A 20863-nucleotide genomic window follows, 5' to 3' on the forward strand; every position below is an offset into this window, starting at 1 on the left:
AACTGCCCACTCAGTCTCCAAAAGTTAGATAAGGCTAAAACGGCTTCGCCTACTTCTTATATGGGAACAAAAAGGCACAAACAAAAAGGCTATCGAAATTAAAGCGGAAAGAACTACAAATTCGTTTAAATTTGAGTGGCTGAGCAAATATCCAACGGCAGAACGCATCTGGTTGGGACCGATGTTGCGCACATACTGCGTTATGTGCGCAACACATCACTCCAGTTTTTCTGCTCTGGCAAGTTATCAGGATGATTCCGATAAAGCCTGTCTGTGAGAAATCCCCAGAGCCAGAAATCAAAGGATCATATCCAGTGAATGAGGAGAATCTGCAGTGGGAAATGCACATTTGATCACTCTGGCTTCCGTGAAATGTTCTCAAAGAACCTCCTGTACGGATCGATGGTATTTGGAGGAGTCCCATCCCGCATGAAAATTACTAAATCCATGCACAGACTCCTGAAGCTGTGGCACAACAAAATTGTTTATCATATCGCCATAGTTCTCGGAAGTAACTATGTAGGTCACAGGACCGACTGAGGAATGTCCTTAAAGAAGGATGGGCCAATGATAAACGAAGTTGTAAACCTGCACCAGACGGTAACTATGGGTGAATGCAAAGGAATTTGTTGAATTGCATGCGAGTTTAGTGTAGCCCATACCCGAGAATTGCCAGTATTCATAGCTTCGAATGTCAGTCGACTTTCGAAGCTATGAATACTGGCAATTCTCGGGTATGGGCTACACTACCTATTCAACCTATTCAAGATTTCCCTGACACAGCAGTTGCATCCTATGGGTGCAACTGCTGTGTCAGGGTTATCTTGAATAGGTAGAAATGTAGAATTTACCATAGAATTATCTAAACATTTCTGTAAGGCACATCCATGTATCTTGACACAGCACGTGCACTGCAGGAACCAACGCTGTTATTCATGGCCTGCTCCACAACGGCAGTGGCAACTTCACTGTCTTGTTGTTAACTAACTGGTTTGCGACCTCTGTTTGGTCAAATTCCCAACGATTCCGTTTTTTTTTTTTTTCAAAACGACTAACCATTCCTTTCAGTGTACAAGGCGAAGGTGAACCTCGTCGATATTTGTTTATCTAAATATTATTAAACCTAAATTGTACATATTTGGTCTGATGTATTAAAATAAAAACTTTTATTATTAAAAGACCAGAAGATAAATGATAAAATATACAAAGAGCCAACAAGCCAAGAACATTCGAACACATGCACGCCATCAAACATGAATGATCAAATGTAACGGCCTAACAGTTACTAAAGTGTATGTTTTAAAATGTAACTTAATGCATTTGTTTTCACACCAGTTCAGCCTTGAAAATGCTAGACAGTAGCTAGTGAAACTTGTTGGCTCTTTGTATATTTTATCATTTATCTTCTGGTCTTTTAATAATAAAAGTTCTTTATTATTAAACTTAACCTAGCCTAAACATTGCAGTTGTTCAGGTAGTACAGCTTAACAAGCAAATCACGTTGGGACAAGGTTAGGGTCATCACTATGGACGGTATTAACAACCAGAATGAAGAGACATATTTTATGTTCATCTTTTTAAATCCTCTTGACTCTTGACGAGTTGTGATATGCAAATTCCATGCTTTTTGGTGTTTACCACTGCCCAGGTGGTTAATTTTGAAACTACTTTTTTTTTTATTATTCAGATATTGCTTCTGTATAAAACTCAATGCATTCCTGTAGTTCTGGAGCATTTGGATCACTGGGTAGCATTCCACAAGGCCTTAAACATGGATACTTTAATTTGGATCACCCTGTATTTTCACTTCTCCTGTTCATATAGATTTCGTTATATTGGATAAACGAACTATTCTGCTAAGATTAGAATCCATAATCATCAGGACTACATCATATTCTTGGAATCTAAAAATCTGACCATGCTTTTCATGCCAATGATACTAGACACAGAGCTCATTGCATGTAAACTGAGTGTCTTCACGCCAGTAGATTTAAACATGATCATGTACTTCTCGAAACTTAAGATATATTATGATATCATCATCTGAATCTTGACCACTGTGATTGCATGCCTGTCTCAAAGTGTTTGGAAGTAATGTAACTTTGCATTAGAACGATCACAGAAGCTACCCATGTTTCCTTTGCACTTTGATGACGACTCAAATATATTGATGTCGTCTTGTACCAATAAACTGTTTGATTTTGAAATCTCAAACCGTTTGTGGCAAAATACAAATCAATCACCAACTTCATATTGCTATTCTATTAAATTTCAATTTATTAAAAACGAGGAGTCTGTTGAAGAGGGATAAAGTCTTTTCATTGACTCAAGAAATTTTGGCGCTTGTGTTCCCAAATTGCGATGCTAATGCAGTGTGAAAAACCATTACTCATGACAATGATAAATGTGTGGGTGCAGTGGCAGACAGTCCCATTTTTAATTTTATATGCAGTTCATTTCCATCTCAAATGAACAATCTTGATATTATCAATGCATGATTGGTAAGGAGGAATTTTATTGTCTCGGGTCTTGATCACTTGTGTTTAGATTAGATCATTCACGTGCATCTCCAGATTTCTTATAATCTTCTAGTCAATGGTCAGTGAGAACAAAGCCGTAGATTAATATTTAGACAAAGAAGATCATTCTCTCCTAACAAAAGTTTCAAATCACGGTTACTATATTAAAGTAATTATCAAAACTAAACTGACATCCCAAATAAATATCTGAAATTATTTGTCATGAGACAAAAAAAAAAAAAATCGGCTAACGCCTTTTTATTTCCGTATAGGAAGTAGGCGAGGCCATTTATCCCTATCTAACTTTTGGAGACTGAGTGGGCAGTTCAATCTCCACTGGTAGCCAATCGGAGATAGCTTTCCCAAGGCTATCACTAATTAAACGGCACGCAGTGAAGAGTGACGGCTCAACAAGTGCCGCCATCTCGTGGTCCCTAACCCTAACACAATATATTTAATGTCTGAAATAATGTGGGTTCTACGGTCGATTTTCTTGAGTTTTCGGGACGAAAAACCCGAGTTTCTGGGAGAAAAAATTATTAAATGATCATAGAAGTTCAGTGATTATTCGTTTTCTTCTTTAGTTCATAATGGACTGAAGCGAATAAAGTTGGACGATAATTTGATGATAAAGATTTGTCGCCTATTTTAGAAATAGACTGTATATTGGTTAATCTGAAAGCAACAGAATAGATGCCAATAAAATAGAAGAGAGTAAAAACGCAATGTGCAACAGAAGTCGACTTGGAAGTACATACCTTCAGAACAATTGAAGAAATGCCATACGGCAGGAGCACCTTTTTTTTTGGTATTCAAACTGGATACCAAAAAGTGAAAAAAGATCAAGTGCAAAACAAATGGTGAAGGGTTCGACAAAAGTTACGATTACGATTAATAGTTTTGTCAAAAAATTTGAAATTAACTACCATTGGAATATTGGTTGAAAGCCAGTTACGATATGCATGACTTCTCTTGAACAGCATTGGCACTTTTCGAGAACTAAAACTTAGATAAGGGACAAGAAATGGAATAGAATGAATAATTAATATTTTCACATCAATAACAATCGATCCAGATATATCATTGCAAGTATTTGGATCAGAAACATAAAACTGAAAATCCAACCAATGATATGAGGCTTAACGAAGATTGTCCCGACTATTGCAACGATGTTGGTTCAATCAGTTAGCTTTCAGAGTGAACTCATGAGAACCAAAGAGATTTATGAAATGTATTATTCTGAGCACAAAGAGAATACTACAAATGTTTCCTGAGAATGTGATTGATCATTCAGATCCTTACATTTATAATTCAAGACGATGCATGAAAAGAAAGAGAAAATACCTATCTTTCCTCATTTTTTAAAGTTTTGTTTTAATTTTAACATATGACTCCTGAATAAGAAGAGAAATATGATGAGTAAACTGACAATGAAGAAAACACATATTTTTTATATCTTTCAGTAACAAGAAAATCATATTTCCGATACCATCTTCCCTTTCATGTTAGGCTCAATGTCCTGTCAGGCAACTTAGCTTCTTAGAAATCTGATCACTGCTTCTTATAAAACAGTTAATCCTATCCAGGGTGGCCATAAATTAACTTTCCCTCTTTGGAGGTATCTGTAGCTAAAACTAATACATGGAATGAGACCACACTTTATATTGAGACTTTCAAAGGCATAGGGAGATGAATTCCGGGAAAAAAAAAAATAGTACCAAAAGTACCCGACAGGGAAAATTTTGGCGCTGGAGGAGCCGAAAGCAATCAGATATTTGCAGTAAACGCAGATAGAAAGGATTATGCAAATTTTACCGTGCGTACGTGAAAACAGCGCCACCAATTTCACTTAAAAAGAGATTGGGAACGTTCAGGCAGTTCGAATGACTGACAAATTGTGCTCAATATGCGTCCTACCTTGTCTCAGCGTGCTTTACTTGTTAAGTTGTTTTACCTTAAACAGTGCAATGCCGTAGCGACCCTTCGGGAATTTAGAAGGCTTCATAACCTGCGCACAGGTCCTATGTCACCTGTTGCACTGAGAACTATGATTAAGAAGTTTGGAGAAACTGGATCACTAGACAAGCAGTGCAAGAAGAGACAGTAACAAAGTGAAAGAGAACATAAAACGGGCTGTTATGAAGATCCAATCCGACTCCTTACGCTCAGCTGTAGAGCATATCGCACGCCGGATGCAATTTGTTGTACACAAGAAAGGTCAGCACATTGAAAATCGTGTATGTGGTCCATGGGACCCGGATTCTGATGAATAAAACATTATTTCCTGTGAGTTCAATCACTACATTAATTTCTGTGTCTCTTGCAAGTTGATGTTTTAGTTTAATTATTATTATTATTCTTATTATCATTGTAACGTGCCACATATCCAGCTGGAATGAGTGACGCGGCTGTCGCTTACATCGTCGAAATGTTATTTTCCCATTCTATGTGCCTTTAATGTAATTATCCGCTTGTTTTCGTCTCCGCCGGCGCCAAAATTTTCCCTATCGGCGACGTTTGGTACTAAATCTTGTTATCGCGGAAATTATCTCCCAATGCCTTCAAAAGTCTCAATATAAATTTTGGTCTCATTCCGTTTATTGGTTTTGGCTACAGATGCCTCCAAAGAGGGAAAGTTATTTTATATTGTCTGTTATGTCTATGAAATTAGGTATGTTCTTTTGGTCAGTATATCAGTTTTGCTGATGAAAAACCGTTCCACTACCGAACGAGAAAGTTTAATTTACCTTCAGTTGAAACAGCCTTGATAAAGTCCTAAACCGAATTCGAATCTTTGTCTTTCCTCCAGCTGAAGGGCGTTTTTAAAACCTAGTGAGCTACAGAGCAGTGGCGGCCCGTACATAAGCACTACAACATACCAAAGGAAAAAATGAAAAAATTAAATTTTGTTTGTGTTTATAAACAATAACAATGCTTACAACATTCTACAAATGCAATATAACATGTTAAAGGTTACAACTTATGTTTCGACAGTGATTGAATAGTTAATAATTGGAAATGCTCGATTAACGGTTTAGATTACGAAACAAATACACTGCTATCTAAGGCAGTGTCGATATTATCGCGTTCGACCAATTGCAGCCAGTCTCGCCGATATTCATTTGAATTTGTGATTGCACGTCACAAGTGATTGTGATACGATACACTGCTCGTTCGGGCAGTGTATCGTATGCTTGCGCGCGTTATTTCTGTGAGATACGAAACTTTTATTATTAGTGAATGTTCGTGGTGAACTATTTTTTGCCAATCTTATTTTATTTTGTTAAAATAACATACAATTAGTTATTTATTATAGATACAAGGCTGAATTATAAAGAGTGTCACTGTTGAAAATATGAAAAGAATTATATTTTTTCAATTATTTATACGAAACAAATACGCTGCGATCTAACACAGTGTCAGAATTATCAATTTTGGCCAAATGCAGGCATCTCGCCGATATTCGTTTGCACTTGTGGCTGTACGTTACAAGTCATTCCTGACACTGCTCGTTCGGGCAGTGTATCGTATGCTTGCGCGTTATTTCTGTGAGATACGAAACTTTTATTATTAGTGTTTGCTCGTGGTGAGGGTGAATATTTTTAATAAAGCAATTTTTTAATATGTAAATTTATTTATTAATAAATAAAAAAATTAATAAAAAATCATATTTTGAAATAACAGTTAAAATGTATATAAACTCCGCAAATGCCTTTTATTCCCAAAAAGAGATAGGGGAGCATTTAGCCCTAAATGACTTTTGGAAACCGGGAACAGCCATGTCCCCAGTTTGTGTAGCTGTCCCAAGACTATCAAAACGGCATTCTGGGAAGAGAGTATGATTAAGTCCATTGGTTAACATTAAGGATGAAACGATTAATTATTATTATTATCAATAGACCTCCATGGAGTCACTTGACCCTATGGAGGTCTGTTGCACATATTTGTAATAATCTGTAATTTTAAATTGTTTAAAATACAGAATAAATTTTATATTATGCATTACGTGTGCAATTACTCTTATTGTTCATCATGTCTTTATTCATATTTTGAGTCTTTAATTTAGTTTAAATTTAACTAATTTCATTTTTATTCACAGTTACATATTTGCAATGTCACATCGCTTCGCAGTGCATGAGATTTATATTATTACATTTTTAATAAATAAAAATAGCTTGTGCAGCTTAGTGGACGTGGCGTTTGCACACCACAGAGCTTGACCGCACGAAGGAAGACTTGCTTTCGAGTCTAGTCGTCGACTAGAGGAAATTTTTCTAAGCTTTTCTTCTACCGGTTCCCGAGTTAGTCGATCTCTGGCACTGCAAGCGATTTTTTCTCCCTGAAACTTTGGTTTTTCGTCCCGTAAACTCAAGAAAATCAACCGTAGATACCACATTATTTCAGACATTAAATATATTGGGTTAGGGACCATGAGATGGCGGAACTTGTTGATCCATCTCTCTTCTCTGCTTGCCGCTTAATTAATGATAGCCTCGAGCCAGCTATCTTTGATTGGCTACCGGTGGAGATTGAACTGCTGCCCACTCAGTCTCCAAAGGTAGGGCTAAAACGGCCCTATACTGGAATAAAGAGGCATTAGCTGATTTTTTTAATAAATAAATTCTTCCGCAACTAGAACTATCTCCTTCTGTTCTTGTAAATAAACTAATATAATACATAAATCCGAATCTGTGATTATACTCAAGATGTCATTAACACGTTCGCTGCCACGCTCCTCGAGCATAGTTTGTTACCACACGCGAAGCACTTGCACTTCTTCGAGGTTAGTACGAGTAATCTCGTAGGCGGGGGTAATCGACATACGAGTATATTGGTAGTTGGCTGGTGAGGCTCATATGCCAACTATGAGTATACACACGTTCGCTGCTATGCTATTTTAAGATACTATGTTTAGTATCCTAAAAGATACTAGTCATTGTTCAAATCGCCTACAAAAAAACTACATTTTAACTTGAATAACAACACAAATATTCTATTAGTTTCATATTGAAAGCAATGATAGCGAATTGGTAATTAGAAACATTTGTTTGTTATTCAAGAAATCAATTCCTTCAGCACTTTTCATGCAAGATGTTTGAACTCTTCTTCATGCTTATAACACTGCTTGTCCTTGTCTCTGCATTGAAAGAACATTACCAATTATCAAGTGATATAACTCAATTTTGTCTTCTTTAAACCAAGTTTCAGAACGTAAAATCAGATGTGGTTTATTACACAATAAACTCTTACATTAACATTTTCAAATATTTACCTTAGACTACTGTCATTTCAGTTAGGAGATAAAATACTGATGTGTGAGTGTAAAAACTAAATTTCTTTTGAGATCAATGTGATTGTGTAGTATTCTATTTTCCTTTTCTTCCCACAAATTATTTAACATTAGATTCAGGTGACTTTCAAAATTTTAAAGTAATCACAGTCTCACCAATTCAGTTTTACTTGTCACTATATGGATTGTTGACATCTGCATCAAAAAATCCACACAGTGATCCCCTTTTGATATATACTTATTTGTAATAATATGCAATTTTAAACTGTTAGACTGGAGGAACTGTTTCTAAGCCTTTCTTCAACAGATTCCTGAGTTAGTCGATCTCTGGCACGGGTAAGCGGGTTTTTTCCTCCAGGAAACTCGGGTTTTTCATCCCGTAAACTCAAGAAAATCGGCACTAGTACCCACATTATTTCAAACAGTGACATATCTTGTTAGGGTTAGGTACCAAGAGATGGCAGCACTTGTTTGCCAGCCTCTTCATTGGTGGTTGCTGTAATTAGTGATAGACATGGGCCAGCTGTCTCAGATTGGCTACCGGTGGAGATTGAACTGCACACTCAGTCTCCAAAAGCTAGGTAAGGTATAAAGGCCTCGCCTACTCCCTATAAGGGGAATAAACGGCATTAGCTGATTTTTTTTAATAATCTCTTCATCGACTTCCAAAAAGCATATGATAGTATACATCAAGAAAGTCTATGGAATATCGTAAAGGAATTTCGAATACCAGAAAAACTAACCAGATTGATCAAAATGTGAGTATAGGAAAATCAATGTAGAGTTCACGCTAACAACATATTGTCAGAGCCATTCAATGTCTCCACAGGTTTCAAACAAGGAGATTATCACCCATACTAATCAACATAGCCTTAGAAAAAATAATTCGCGAAACAACGAAAAGTACTGTGTCATGCTCTGAATCATTCCTGGGGTATGCAGACGATAGCGATATTATCGCAGAAAGTGCAGATGATATAACTGAAACTTTTATAAATCTCAAAACCTCTTCCGAAAAAATAGGTCTTAATATTAACCAAAATAAAACAGAATATTTAAAGGTATCTAGACATAATGATCTTAATAATCCATTAACTATTCAATTTGCTGACATGATATTGAAAAACTCAATACAATTTAAATATCTAGGCTGCTATAATAACTAAAGATAATAAGATCCAAACAGAAATAAAGATGAGAATCCAAGCAGGTAATAAATCATATTTCCCACTTCAGCACCTCCTCTCATCTAAAAATCTGTCATATGAATCTAAAATAAATACCTACAGAATGATAATTAGACCAGTCGTATTATATGGTGCAGAGACATGGAATCTAACAAAAGCTGATGAAGATCAATTACAACGCTTCGAAAAAAAATCTTAAGAAAAGTATTTGGTCCAGTGAAAGATCCTGTGGCAGATGAATGGAGAAGGTGAACGAATAAAGAACTCTATGAACTTTATAAGAAGCCACTAATAATAAACGAAATCAGAGCTAGTCGCATGAGATGGTTAGGTCAACTGGAAAGAATGGAGGATAACAGACGAGTGAGGAGAAACTTTCTACATCACCCAAATGGAAGACGTCCTAGAAGTTGCAGAAGATGGATGGATAACATTGAAATGGACACGAAAGAGCTGAAACTGCAAAACTGGAAAGAGTTGGCTAAAGATAGGAAAAAATGGAGAAGTGGTGCTTGCAGCTAAGAACCTTAAGGGTTCGTTATGCTCAAGAAGAAGTAGAATGCATTACATGCGCATTCTTAAAATAAATCGCTGTTATTAAACCCAATATTCATTATACTTTTCTTTATAGTTTGCTTCTTTATGGATTCATTTATTCCTTATGTTAATATCGTTAAGTTTAATTACTTTTGTTGTTGTTATTGCTGCTTGATATGGAGATTCTACATTCTGTAACTATTTCATCTCTTTAATTTCAAGTATGTTTGATACTCTACCAAATCTCACAATTAATGATAATCTTTGGCCAACTTTCTCTGACTGGATACCAGTGGGGATTGAACTGCCCACCCAGTTTCCAAAAGCTGGATAAGGCTAAAACAAACCTCTATTCCCTATAAGGGAATAAAAGGCGTTAAAAGAATTTGTTTATTTCAATATTCAATTAACGGAATTTACAGTCAGAGAGGAAAAAGGAAACATGAAACACCACATCGAAATCTTTAACTGGTAAATAAATCCAATTTTGGACTTATCTGAAGGCCTAGAAATCGATTACACATCGCCGTAATATGTGATTAAAAATGCCGCTTTTTTGGAGTTAAAATGATGTTATAACTGAGAGGCTCATCTCTCACAGATGCTTCATAAATGCACTTGCTTCTACCGCTCCTATGAACAAGAAAGCAGCAACAGTTGTTTTCCTGTTCCAAATTCTCTAAATCTGAATTTGCATATCCCTAATACTTGGTCACTTTTTCATGCAATTTATATTCTACTATTTCCTGGTATTGACACAACAATAAACCACATTTTGTTGTTATTCGATTCAATTATATCTGGCACATTATGCTCAAGATATTTATGTGACGTTTGCACACCACTGTGGTTTATCGCACGAAGGAAGAGTTTGTTTCGAATCTAGTCGGCGACTAGAGGAAATTGTTCTGTCTTTTTTCGATCAGTTCCCGAGTTAGTCGATCTCTGGCACGGGCAAGCGGGTTTTTCTCCCGGAAACTCGGGTTTTCCGTCCTGTAAACTCAAGAAAATCGATCAAGAACCCACACTATTTCAGACGTTAAATAAATTATGTTAGGGTTAGCGACCACGAGATGGCGGCACTTGTTGAGCCGTCTCTCTTCGCTGAGTTCGCTTAATTAGTGATAGCCTTGGGTTAGTTATCTCTGATTGGCTGCCAGAGGAGATTGAACTGCCCACTCAGTCTCCAAAAGTGAGATAGGGTATAAAGGCCTCGACTTCTCCCTATATGGGAATAAAAGGGAAGGAAAGTAAGGTAAGGTAAGGTATAGGTAAAGATTGAGACAGGTGATCAGAAATTTTAGGTAAGTAGGTAAGGTACGGGATAATGTCACTTCTTATTTCCGTCCCATAGTAACGTCTCTGATTCTGTGCTAGGTCCTGTCAATTCCCTGATAGCCAGCCAGGTCAAAGTCATGGATTGTGTGGGGGAATCCAAGGCTTCAGTATGGCTGGAACCAGGATTTTTTCTTTCAACTCATCCTCATTTTCTTGTCTGGACAGAAGCAATCCATCCTCATCTATATGAAGCGTTTGAAGGACCTTGTTCACCTTCCAGACTGAATCTTCTTCCTGGGCCTCAATTATGAGTAATTTTTCCCAGGTTAGATAGATAGGAGGTTTACTGGTGATTTTGTCCATTTATTTGAACCTTGGCATTAGTTTAAGCCCAGGGAGGATGGCTACCTGGTTGAAGATCCCTGTGCACCACAGCCTGGTTTTACTCTTCCTAGGAAGAGAAAAACCAGGCTGTATACAGGATCAGAACTAACCAGAGCAGATGTGGTTACCTACTACACAAATAGAAACTGTCAGACCACCTTTATTGTGACTCATAATCCATATCCCTGACGATCACTCATATTGTGAACGACTGTCCAAGGCGCCAATTTTATGGTAACCTCCAAGACATCCACGAGGTGTCGAATGAAGCCCTGGGTTGGCTTTTTGGATTAGACATTAACCTAAATCTGCTTTGTATTCGTTTCGCAATAAGAATAAATAAATAAATAAAGTAAGAAGCTGTGGGTACGAATTCCTCGGGAATCGATGGTTGTCCTGCTAACTACGAGTATGTGGAGAGAGCCGCTGCGACCTTACTTCTTGTTCTAGCAGAAGGCTTCACTCTCAAAACCCAATGAAGTACGGAAGTGACCATATGATATTACAAGTGAATAACTATCTATATAGGGTGTCCACATTGGACCTCCCTAGTTTCAACGTGTTGCTATTACTTAGGTATATGGACCATCGTGTCAAAATTGTACAAATGAGAAAGAACACTCACCAAGTTTTTGTAAAAAAAATCAATACACTTTCACGTGTGCTCCTTTAGTAGCAAAAGCGAGTGCAGATTTCAAGTCAAGTCGAGAGTCTATCTCCGACCAGGTTCTCTTTTTCAGGGATGATGGTGGACGTAGCAGCAGAAATGCGAAGTTTCGGGTTTTTCAGGATTTCTCTCTATTTTAGTTGTGTAGACTGTGTTCTTCACATACCCGAAAAAAAAAATCAAGTTGGGTAAGATCCGACGTCGTAGTTGTGAGGGAATCGGTCCTTAGCGTCCGATCCATCGCTGAGTGAAGACCCAGTCAAGAGTTGCATGGACCTCCAAATGCCAATGTGATGGGTCATCATCCTGTTGAAAGAGAATGTGCTGTTGCAAGTCTTCGGGTTGTGGATCGCTAACCATCACACAACTTGCGCTTTCTACGCCCTTGACGCAATGTTTAAAATTACAACTGCCCTGTCCAGCAGTATCACCACATCGCGACTCAGGAAAAAATTCTGGATGAAACTTATAGTGTCTGAAACGTTTGAACAACCCAAACGTTACATATTTCCGCATTTCGATTTTTTACCGTTCTCTCAAACTAGGGAGGTCCAATATGGATACCTTGTATAATTTAGATTCCTAATACAAGAATAGTGGTTTGCAATATTTATGTACGTGAATGCATGATTTATGTGATAGTGACGTCATCGCGACGTGAGAATAATTGGAATCCGAATACTTGATGCTCAGTATAATCGGTAACACCTGGACAGCAAATCCAATTTCAGAATGGTTGGTTAAAAGGTGCATAATATATGCATGGAGAACAAAAGTCACCTGTCAGTGTGAAATATATATTATACCACCCTACTACCGGCCAAGACGTCTATAGACGTCCAGATTATCGTGGATGCGAAGTGCATATTAAAATTGTAATACCACTGATATTACATCGAAATATATGACGGACACGAAGCGTATGAGAATGTGTATTTGATCCATAATGACCAGTAAGATGGTTATATTGTCCTTCTATTTTGTCGATTAGAGTAACCATTACAAATATGAAGTATCGGTTCGGCGAAACCTCACAAATTCGAACTGCTGGCTCTTGTGAATCCTATCTAGCACATAATATATTTCTTTGATATCAGTTAGAAAATTTTTTAGTTCTTTTTGTAGGGCTTTATACCATCTTTCTGCGTAGTTTTCGGTCGATGTTCCTGGATATTCATTTAGCTCCCAACTTATTTTCCATGCTACAAGTTATGTCTGACACTGCTTTTTTCATTTCATTCAAAATCAAACTATTATACACATAAATTTGTTGTTGTAATTATTATTGTATTTTTTCCATTTAATTATTTAGCATTCTGATAAAATAATTTTGCATTTTTTCTCCTGGTGATCCCGTACATAAGTGGATCTTCAACTTATAGCTAGACGGCATGCATAAAAAAAATTAACATAGATACCATCAGGTAATTTCATCTTTCCATAACCTATAGATAATTTGTATATAATCATAATCGGAGAATTTGTATATAACAGCAATCAAAGAATTTGTACTCCTATATAATTGCAATCAGAGCCTGTGTAACTCAGTGGATGTGGCGTTTGCATACCACGGTTCTTGGCTGCACGAAGGAAGACTTGATTTCGAGTCTAATCGGCGATTAGAGGAAATTTTTCTAAGCCTTCTTTCGACCGGTTCCCGAGTTAGTCGAACTCTGGCACGGGCAAGCGGGTTTTTTCTCCCGGAAACTCGGGTTTTTCGTCCCATAAACTCAAGAAAATCGACCGTTGAACCCGCATTATTTCAGATATTAAAATATGTTGTGTTAGGGTTAGTACTACAAGATGGCGGCACGTATTGAGCTATTTTCTTCACTGCGTGCCGCTTAATTAGCGATAGCCTTGGGCCAGTTATCGCTGATTAGGTACCAGTGGAGATTGAACTGCCCACTCAGTCTCCAAAAGATAGGGCTAAAACGGCCTCGCCTACTCCCTATATGGGATTAAAAAGGCGTTAGCTGATTTTTTTTTTATTTTTTATAATTGCAATCACAGATTTTTATGCAACCACTTTACTCTTTACTAGAGAGAATGATGATCTTGACCTAGGATGCAGATAAAGGTGGAATTTTCAATTCTGAAGGGATGTATGTGGGATTACAGGCTGGTGATTATGAAAATTCATTAGGCAGCATGGTAGTGGCGTAGCAAAAGTAACAGTAAGAGAAGAATGTGAGTAAGTGAGGAAATGGTCCAGCGGTCGTTAAAGGTAGCAGTGTTCGACTGCATACACGAGTTAAATTGATGAGTATGATTATCAGCATAGGCAGGAACTGCAAACAGAAAAAAATATATAAAAATGTACATATAAGGCGAACGAAGAGGTGCATGCTCATGAGCAGTACAAAGCACGAACAAGAAGGGTGACTGGCGTGACGTGGAAGACAAAATAGTTTATGAAAGGAAAATAATGGAGCAAGCTTAAGGAAATACAAGAGTTCTCTCATTACACGAGGACGAAAGGAAGAGTAATGAAATGATGGTGAATTATTGATAAAAATTACTTATTTTACAAGGTAACAGAAACAGAAGAAATAGATGAATTAGTGAGTGATTACTTGCGAGTATGTTCAAATCAGCTAACGCCTTTTTTTTATTCCCGTATACGGGAGTAGGCGAGGCCATTTAGCCCTATCTAACTTTTTGGAGACTGAGTGGGCAGTTCAATCTCCACTGGTACCCGATCAGAGACAGATGGCCCAAGGCTATCACTAATTAAGCGGTATGCAGTGAAGAGAGACGGCTCAAATGTGCCGCCATCTCGTGGTCCCTAATCCTACCACAATATATTTAATTTCTGAAATAATGTGGGTTCTACGGTCGATTTTCTTGAGTTTACAGGACGAAAAACCCGAGTTTCCGGGAGGAAAAACCTGCTTGCCCGTGCCAGAGATCGACTAACTCGGGAACCGGTCGAAAAAAGGCTTAGAAAAATTTCCTCTAGTCGCCGACTAGACTCGAAACCAAGTCTTCCTTCGTGCGGCCAAGCGCGGTGGTATGCAAACGCCACATCCACTGAGCTACACAGGCTCCAGATTATACGAGTATGTTTTCTAGTAATAAAATATCAAATAAATAAATAAATAACCTAATGCCTTTTCATTATCCAAATTGAATAAGCAGAGCTCTGTTACCGTTAATTAACATCTGAAAATCGGAAGGCAGGTAATCTTGCCGTTAGCCATCAGCTGAGCCCAAGGTGCAAATAATTTTTACAGGCATTGGGTAGCAAAAACTGCAGAAAAAACGGAAGCTCTTTCCTGATCCTAGATTTTACTACTTGTGTTGTTATCTGAAACAATGAACATTACGTAGTGAATTTTTTTCTGAGGATTGAAAACCCAATTTTCCCGGAGGAAATCTGCACTTCCCTGTATTAATTAGACTAATCGGGAACCGACTGCAAAAAAAAAAAAAAGCATAGAAAAATGGTGATGCAGTCAGTGTCTGAATCGAACCTGCAACGAAAGTTTTACGTTCTTTTCTAGCAATTCAGCATTATTGTACCAGAAAGGTCGACACAAATATAAACGGGGATCTCCACCTAGATGACAAATAATCATGCCGATTTTTGTGATAGTGATCGATATGAGAACTGAGGTAAATGAACTGGAGGTGCTTAGGTTATTAAAAAATCTCACTGTGAATAGATCCAAGGAACTGGATGATCAACCTGTGTGTGTGTGTGTGTGTGTGTGTGTGTGTGTGTGTGTGTGTGTGTGTGTGTGTGTGTGTGTGTGTGTGTGTGTGTGTGTGTGTGTGTGTGTGTGTGTGTGTGTGTGTGTGTGTGTTATGGGAAAGTGCACAAGAAATGGAAGTTCTCCTAACTAGGTTGTTTTAATTTGTTTCAGAATTGGCAGAGTCCCAAGGGAGTGAAAAGATGGCCGACAAGAGACTTCTTTGTAACATAATAAGTATCTCAGGAGTGGTTGTTAAAATATTGGAAGAAATGATCAAGGGAAAAATCAGGAATAGATGAATAGCGATATGAGGAAGTTATGGCTTTGTGAAGGGGAGGTCTTCTCTTGGTAATTTATCCACTCTCTACAATCAAGTAGCAGTTGAATGGGATAAGGGAATTATTACATTATGGATCTGCTGGATTTTGGCAGAGTGCTGTAAGTGGAAGTAAATGGGAATTGACACGAAACTGCTGACATGAATAAGATTAGCTAATGGGAATTCATCAAACAGTAGCATATGGTGAAATTGAATAAAAAAAAGCAACCTGTCTTCAAGAAGGCGACAAGTCGTTTGTCAAACTTGAGCCACGACTATTCAGTTTGTATATAAATGATAATAGGAGTGTAAAAAAATCAGCTAATGCCTTTTATTCCCTTATAGGGAGTAGGCGAGGCCTTTAGACCCTATCTAGCTTTTGAAGACTGAGTGGGTAGGTCAATCTCCGCCGGTAGCCAATCAGAGATAGCTGGCCCATGTTTATCACTAATGATAGCAGCCACCACTGAAGAGGCTGGCAAACAACTGCTGCCATATCTTGATACCTAAAATAAGATATGTTACTGTCTGAAAGAATGTGGGTACTATGGTCGATTTTCTTGAGTTTACGGGATAAAAACCCGCTTGCCCGTGCCAGAGATCGACTAACTTGGGAATCGGTCGAAGAAAGGCTTAGAAAAAGTTCCTCCAGTCGACGACTAGACTTGATCTTAAGTCTGACTTTGAGCGACCAAGCGCAGAGGATGCAAGCGCCACTTGTACTGAGCTACACAGGCCTTAATAGGAGTGTTCTGAGCGAAATAATCCAGTTATTTGTAAATGATACTACACTGGGCAAGACAGTAGTTAATAAATGCAATGTAGAGTTCCTGTAGGATGGATTGAATATACTAATTATAATGTGGGAGAACAAAATTTGATCAGTTTGAAGAGATTGCAAACTATGTAATGTATTCAACAGATTGCACTGCAGGAAAATGGTGAGTCTGGAATTTTGAAATGACAGAATGTTGAGGTTCAGAAGACATCAAAAAGGTCTGCAGTATAGTAGAACAAGGGATCATTTGGATGTTAATAAAACACTGCCCAGTCCGGATATATAATCGATTGTTCATCTTCATAAAGCTTCTATGACCACATCCATACAATTATACATAAGTCATTACCTGCATTAAGGTTTAGGGATGCGGAAGTGCTGGAGAATATTCCATGTGACCAAAATAGAGACCGATATGTGTAGTGCTCTCTCTATGAAGACATACTGATTAATTGTGGTTACAGAGTTTAGGGACAGATAGAATGATAGATAGAGAAATAAATTACAGAACAGGTTTTATAGAATCTGTGGTAAGGAAAATATTTGATAGACGGCTGAATGCAATAGAACGAGGGAGTCATTTCTACAAAACGTGTAACAGTATAGTTAACAAGGGGGTATTAGAATATATTTTTTCCTTGAAGAATTTTTATTATTTTATTTTATTTTTTTCTGGCTTCGGCAGTGACTTCGAAGATAATTAATGCAAGCATTCACAGTGGGACATATTTTGTGTATGCCCAATGATAGAGACTCACCAACCTTTAATCTTCCCAAATGTCTACCAAAATTAGTAGCTCCAGATAGAGGTAATACAGACTCCCACTTAAAAAATTCCTCACGCTTCCTTGAAAATTATTAGTCATCTAACTGCCTAGCGAATGTAGGCATCGTAAATTTATTTACATTCACATTGTTCAAAGACTGAACAGTATATGCATGCGTTTCCAGTTTCAAGATAAAACTATGAGCAGGAGGACTTTGAAATGGGCTCGTCACATTCTCCTCTTCTAGCTGATTTATTCATTGAGTCCTTTTGAAAGTAAGTGTGGATAAGTACTAACTAAAACCAAACATGTCGCTCTATCTTCATGACATCTTTATTATTTGGCCACGTTGGATTTGAAAAATAACAAGCCGCTTCCATTTTTAGACATTCTACTAGAGGTTATTGAGAAAAGGTCACCCACACATAAAAATATCTTCATGTTATATATCCTACTGTAACCAGAAAAAAAAGGCTTTTATCAAGGCCCCCCACAGGATAAGACATATAGACATCTGAAGTAACAGAGAAAAAACGAAGACCTCAGTCATCTCATTAAACTGATCGAAAATCTGTTTCACAAAACGGTTATAAATATAAATAAAAGAAGTATAAACAAATCCCATATTATCCTCTTAAGAGAACTTCTAATAATTAGAAGAATTTGGAGGATGATCGCTATCGGTTCCTTGCAAATGACACGTGACACATAAAATATCAAAAACACTAAGATATTAGAAAAAAAAAACGAATCGCTTATTTCTTCGCAAGATTTCAAGATTTTTACGCACACCAAAATTTCCTTTTTTTTTTTTTTTTTTTTTTTTAATATTAACTAGTCGGGGAAGGGAGGGCTACAAAATCTATTGCTGTTCTGGCATTTGCTATTTGGGAAACACAGACTGATCTGACCGAACAGGCCAATCAGCATGTCATATCACATCAAAGTTGTTGAAAAGAAACCAAAATACAAATCTGGTCTAGTCTTCCATACAGCAGTGATGATCACCAATTACTTTGTCATCGAACAGAAATGCCCTATACTCTCACTCAAGTATTTAAAAAAATGCCCTATACTCTCACTCAAGCATTTAAAAAAAAGAAATTCAAGGAAGCTTCCAATATAGCAAAAACCAATAAATTTTCTTACCTCGTTTATGAAGAAACTCGAACAATCGAATCTGAGATATGATAGACTGCAGTTTTAAACAATAATACCTCTTGAGTATAATTTTACTAAGTGATATTTTAACTACTAACTTGAACTATTTGACTGATTCCTTGCTGTTGGCTTGCATGCTATATACTTTCCTCTTTTTGACATCCTAATTCTTTGTATTACACCTGTAGAAGCGCACCGTAACGTACACTAAACTGATCGAGTTTTAAGTTAAGGAATAGTTTTTAATTAACTATTAATTAAGCATTAATTACCATTTGGTGTAACTACTGAACATCATCGGATCTATATCCTAACCATAGAAGCGTTGTTGAAGATAAATTAAATAACCGATTATGCATAACGAAAAATGAAATATGTATGGCTAATTAAATTTGCTACCTAGATGAATTGAGTCTCATCATGGCCGTTTCAACCTCTGAAGCTATCAATCAAGCTCATTAAAGCACAGGCTGAAGAAAAATTTGCCTGTCAATCTCATAGAATTTTCTGTTTTTAAAAATCTAATAGTAGTTATGTATATTATTAAATGGAAATGAAAATCTGTTCTGCATCCTTTCTCCTCTCTCAAATATTTTATTTTTATTTTCCTGTTAAAAAGCATCTTCCTTCTTTCAATGGATGACAATCTATAGAAAGACCCGTATGTTCAAACATATCACGTGAGTGCAGAAGTTAGTATTGTTCGCCATCTTGAGAGTTGCACTATGTCGGATTTTACAGTTGTATCACCTACTCGTCAATCTAACTCTTCCAGTAGTTTTGAACCGAGTTCTGCTTTTGCGGATGCTGTACAGAGAGCTCGTCAGGTACGCACATTTTCTTTTGCTGTTATATAGATATTTGTTTGATTACAGTGTATCGTTTTATATTAGAGTTAAGTGAACCTTATACAAGTTGAAACCGGTATCACTAACACAAAGAAAGATGTTTCGATTCATGATTGTGGTACTTCACTTCAATAATCTTATTTGTTTGCGTTAAGGAATGTGTTATTTCATTACGTTCATATTAAGAGTTAGCTGTATTAATTTACGGCATATGATTTTATATAAAAACAAACAAACAAGAAAATGTGTAGTATTTTGCATTTCGAGTGTTCACTCAGTAGAGTTTAAAACCTTTCGAAATTAGAGTACAGGAACGTACAGTCTAATTTTAGTATTTATTGCAGTGCTAAGGTAAATTAAATTTTTATCCAAAGCAGATAAACATTCAGACGTGACATTGGTACATTTTTTCTTAGTTAATTTCAAATGACTGGGAATGTAGGATACATCTGATCTATGTGCGTTTTAGTAGATATTAAATGTTAATAATGCTGTTTCATCAGTTTGGCATTTTTTAATTATTATTTTTAACAGGGAACTACAGGAAGTTAAGGACTTGAAGGGAGGTCATACATAACTTACTATTTCAACAGGCAGTCTTCCACTCACTGCTTTGTGAGAGAAAAATCTAACCCCCAACTTTTTTTTAACTGCACACAAACTTATGTGGATGCCACTTTGTCCTCCTCCCTCTCCTCCCGTACAGTGTAAAATTTTAACCGATTTCCATTTGGAACCTTTCATTAGTTCATAGGCCTCTATCCTATCACCCCTCCTTCTGTTAACAGTGTCTGCATGCTTTCCTCATAATCTACTTCTGGCATCCAGTATTATCTTTGCATTCTTTCCACTGCTGCTTTTTTCCTCTCTGAACCCAGGAGACCAAATCTGCATAACACAGTCTAGGTGCTTTCATATCAAAGCCTTGTAAAGAGGTAAAATGGCTTATTGTACATGTCAGTGTTTGTTTCAGCATTGCAATTATCCTCTGAGTTGTATTTGCAATTTTTTCTACGTGACCTTTGAACTTCAGCTTCCTATCGACCATAAGTCCAAGATCTCTAGCCTCATCAGTTTTTTCAAGCATAATTCCACCAATATAATATTGCTGTTGTATATGTCATTGTGCCATAATGCATAACTTTGCAATTGTTAATATTGAATTAACAACCATTATCATTTCTCTAAAGTTGTTCCAGTGTTGCATATCGTAGTATCCCACATTGCTTGCCTATCTTTGCATTATCAGTAAACAGTTGAACATCTCCTGTCAGGTCCTTCCCAATATCAGTAAATAAATATATTGTTTTTGAATTAAAACCGTTAAAAAGTCTTAAATCTGGCAGATTCATCCCCACCGTATATACTACTTTCTACTACCTCTCAGTCAGCCATCTGTTTATTATTATTATTATGTGACATCTCCAGGG

General features: G+C 37.0%; 1 protein-coding gene across 2 annotated transcripts in view; it reads left to right on the forward strand.

The window, feature by feature from the left end:
• The first annotated feature begins 19217 nt into the window (after positions 1 to 19217).
• Positions 19218 to 20863, forward strand: part of LOC150092300 (far upstream element-binding protein 1-like) — a 176958-nt gene continuing 175312 nt past the window's right edge. Inside the window, exon 1 of one of the 2 annotated variants that reach the window (XM_090414931.1) lies at positions 19218 to 19412. In XM_090414931.1, coding sequence (XP_090271057.1) covers positions 19311 to 19412 — 102 coding nt within the window. In that variant the 5' untranslated portion in view covers positions 19218 to 19310. The remainder of the gene's footprint in view (positions 19413 to 20863) is intronic. The other variant, XM_090414930.1, reaches the window with a different exon arrangement.

This window comes from Typopeltis vanoorti, chromosome 26, assembly GCF_054136105.1.
Source record: "Typopeltis vanoorti isolate ZY-2024b chromosome 26, IOZ_Tvanoo_1.0, whole genome shotgun sequence".
NCBI lineage: Eukaryota > Metazoa > Arthropoda > Arachnida > Uropygi > Thelyphonidae > Typopeltis > Typopeltis vanoorti.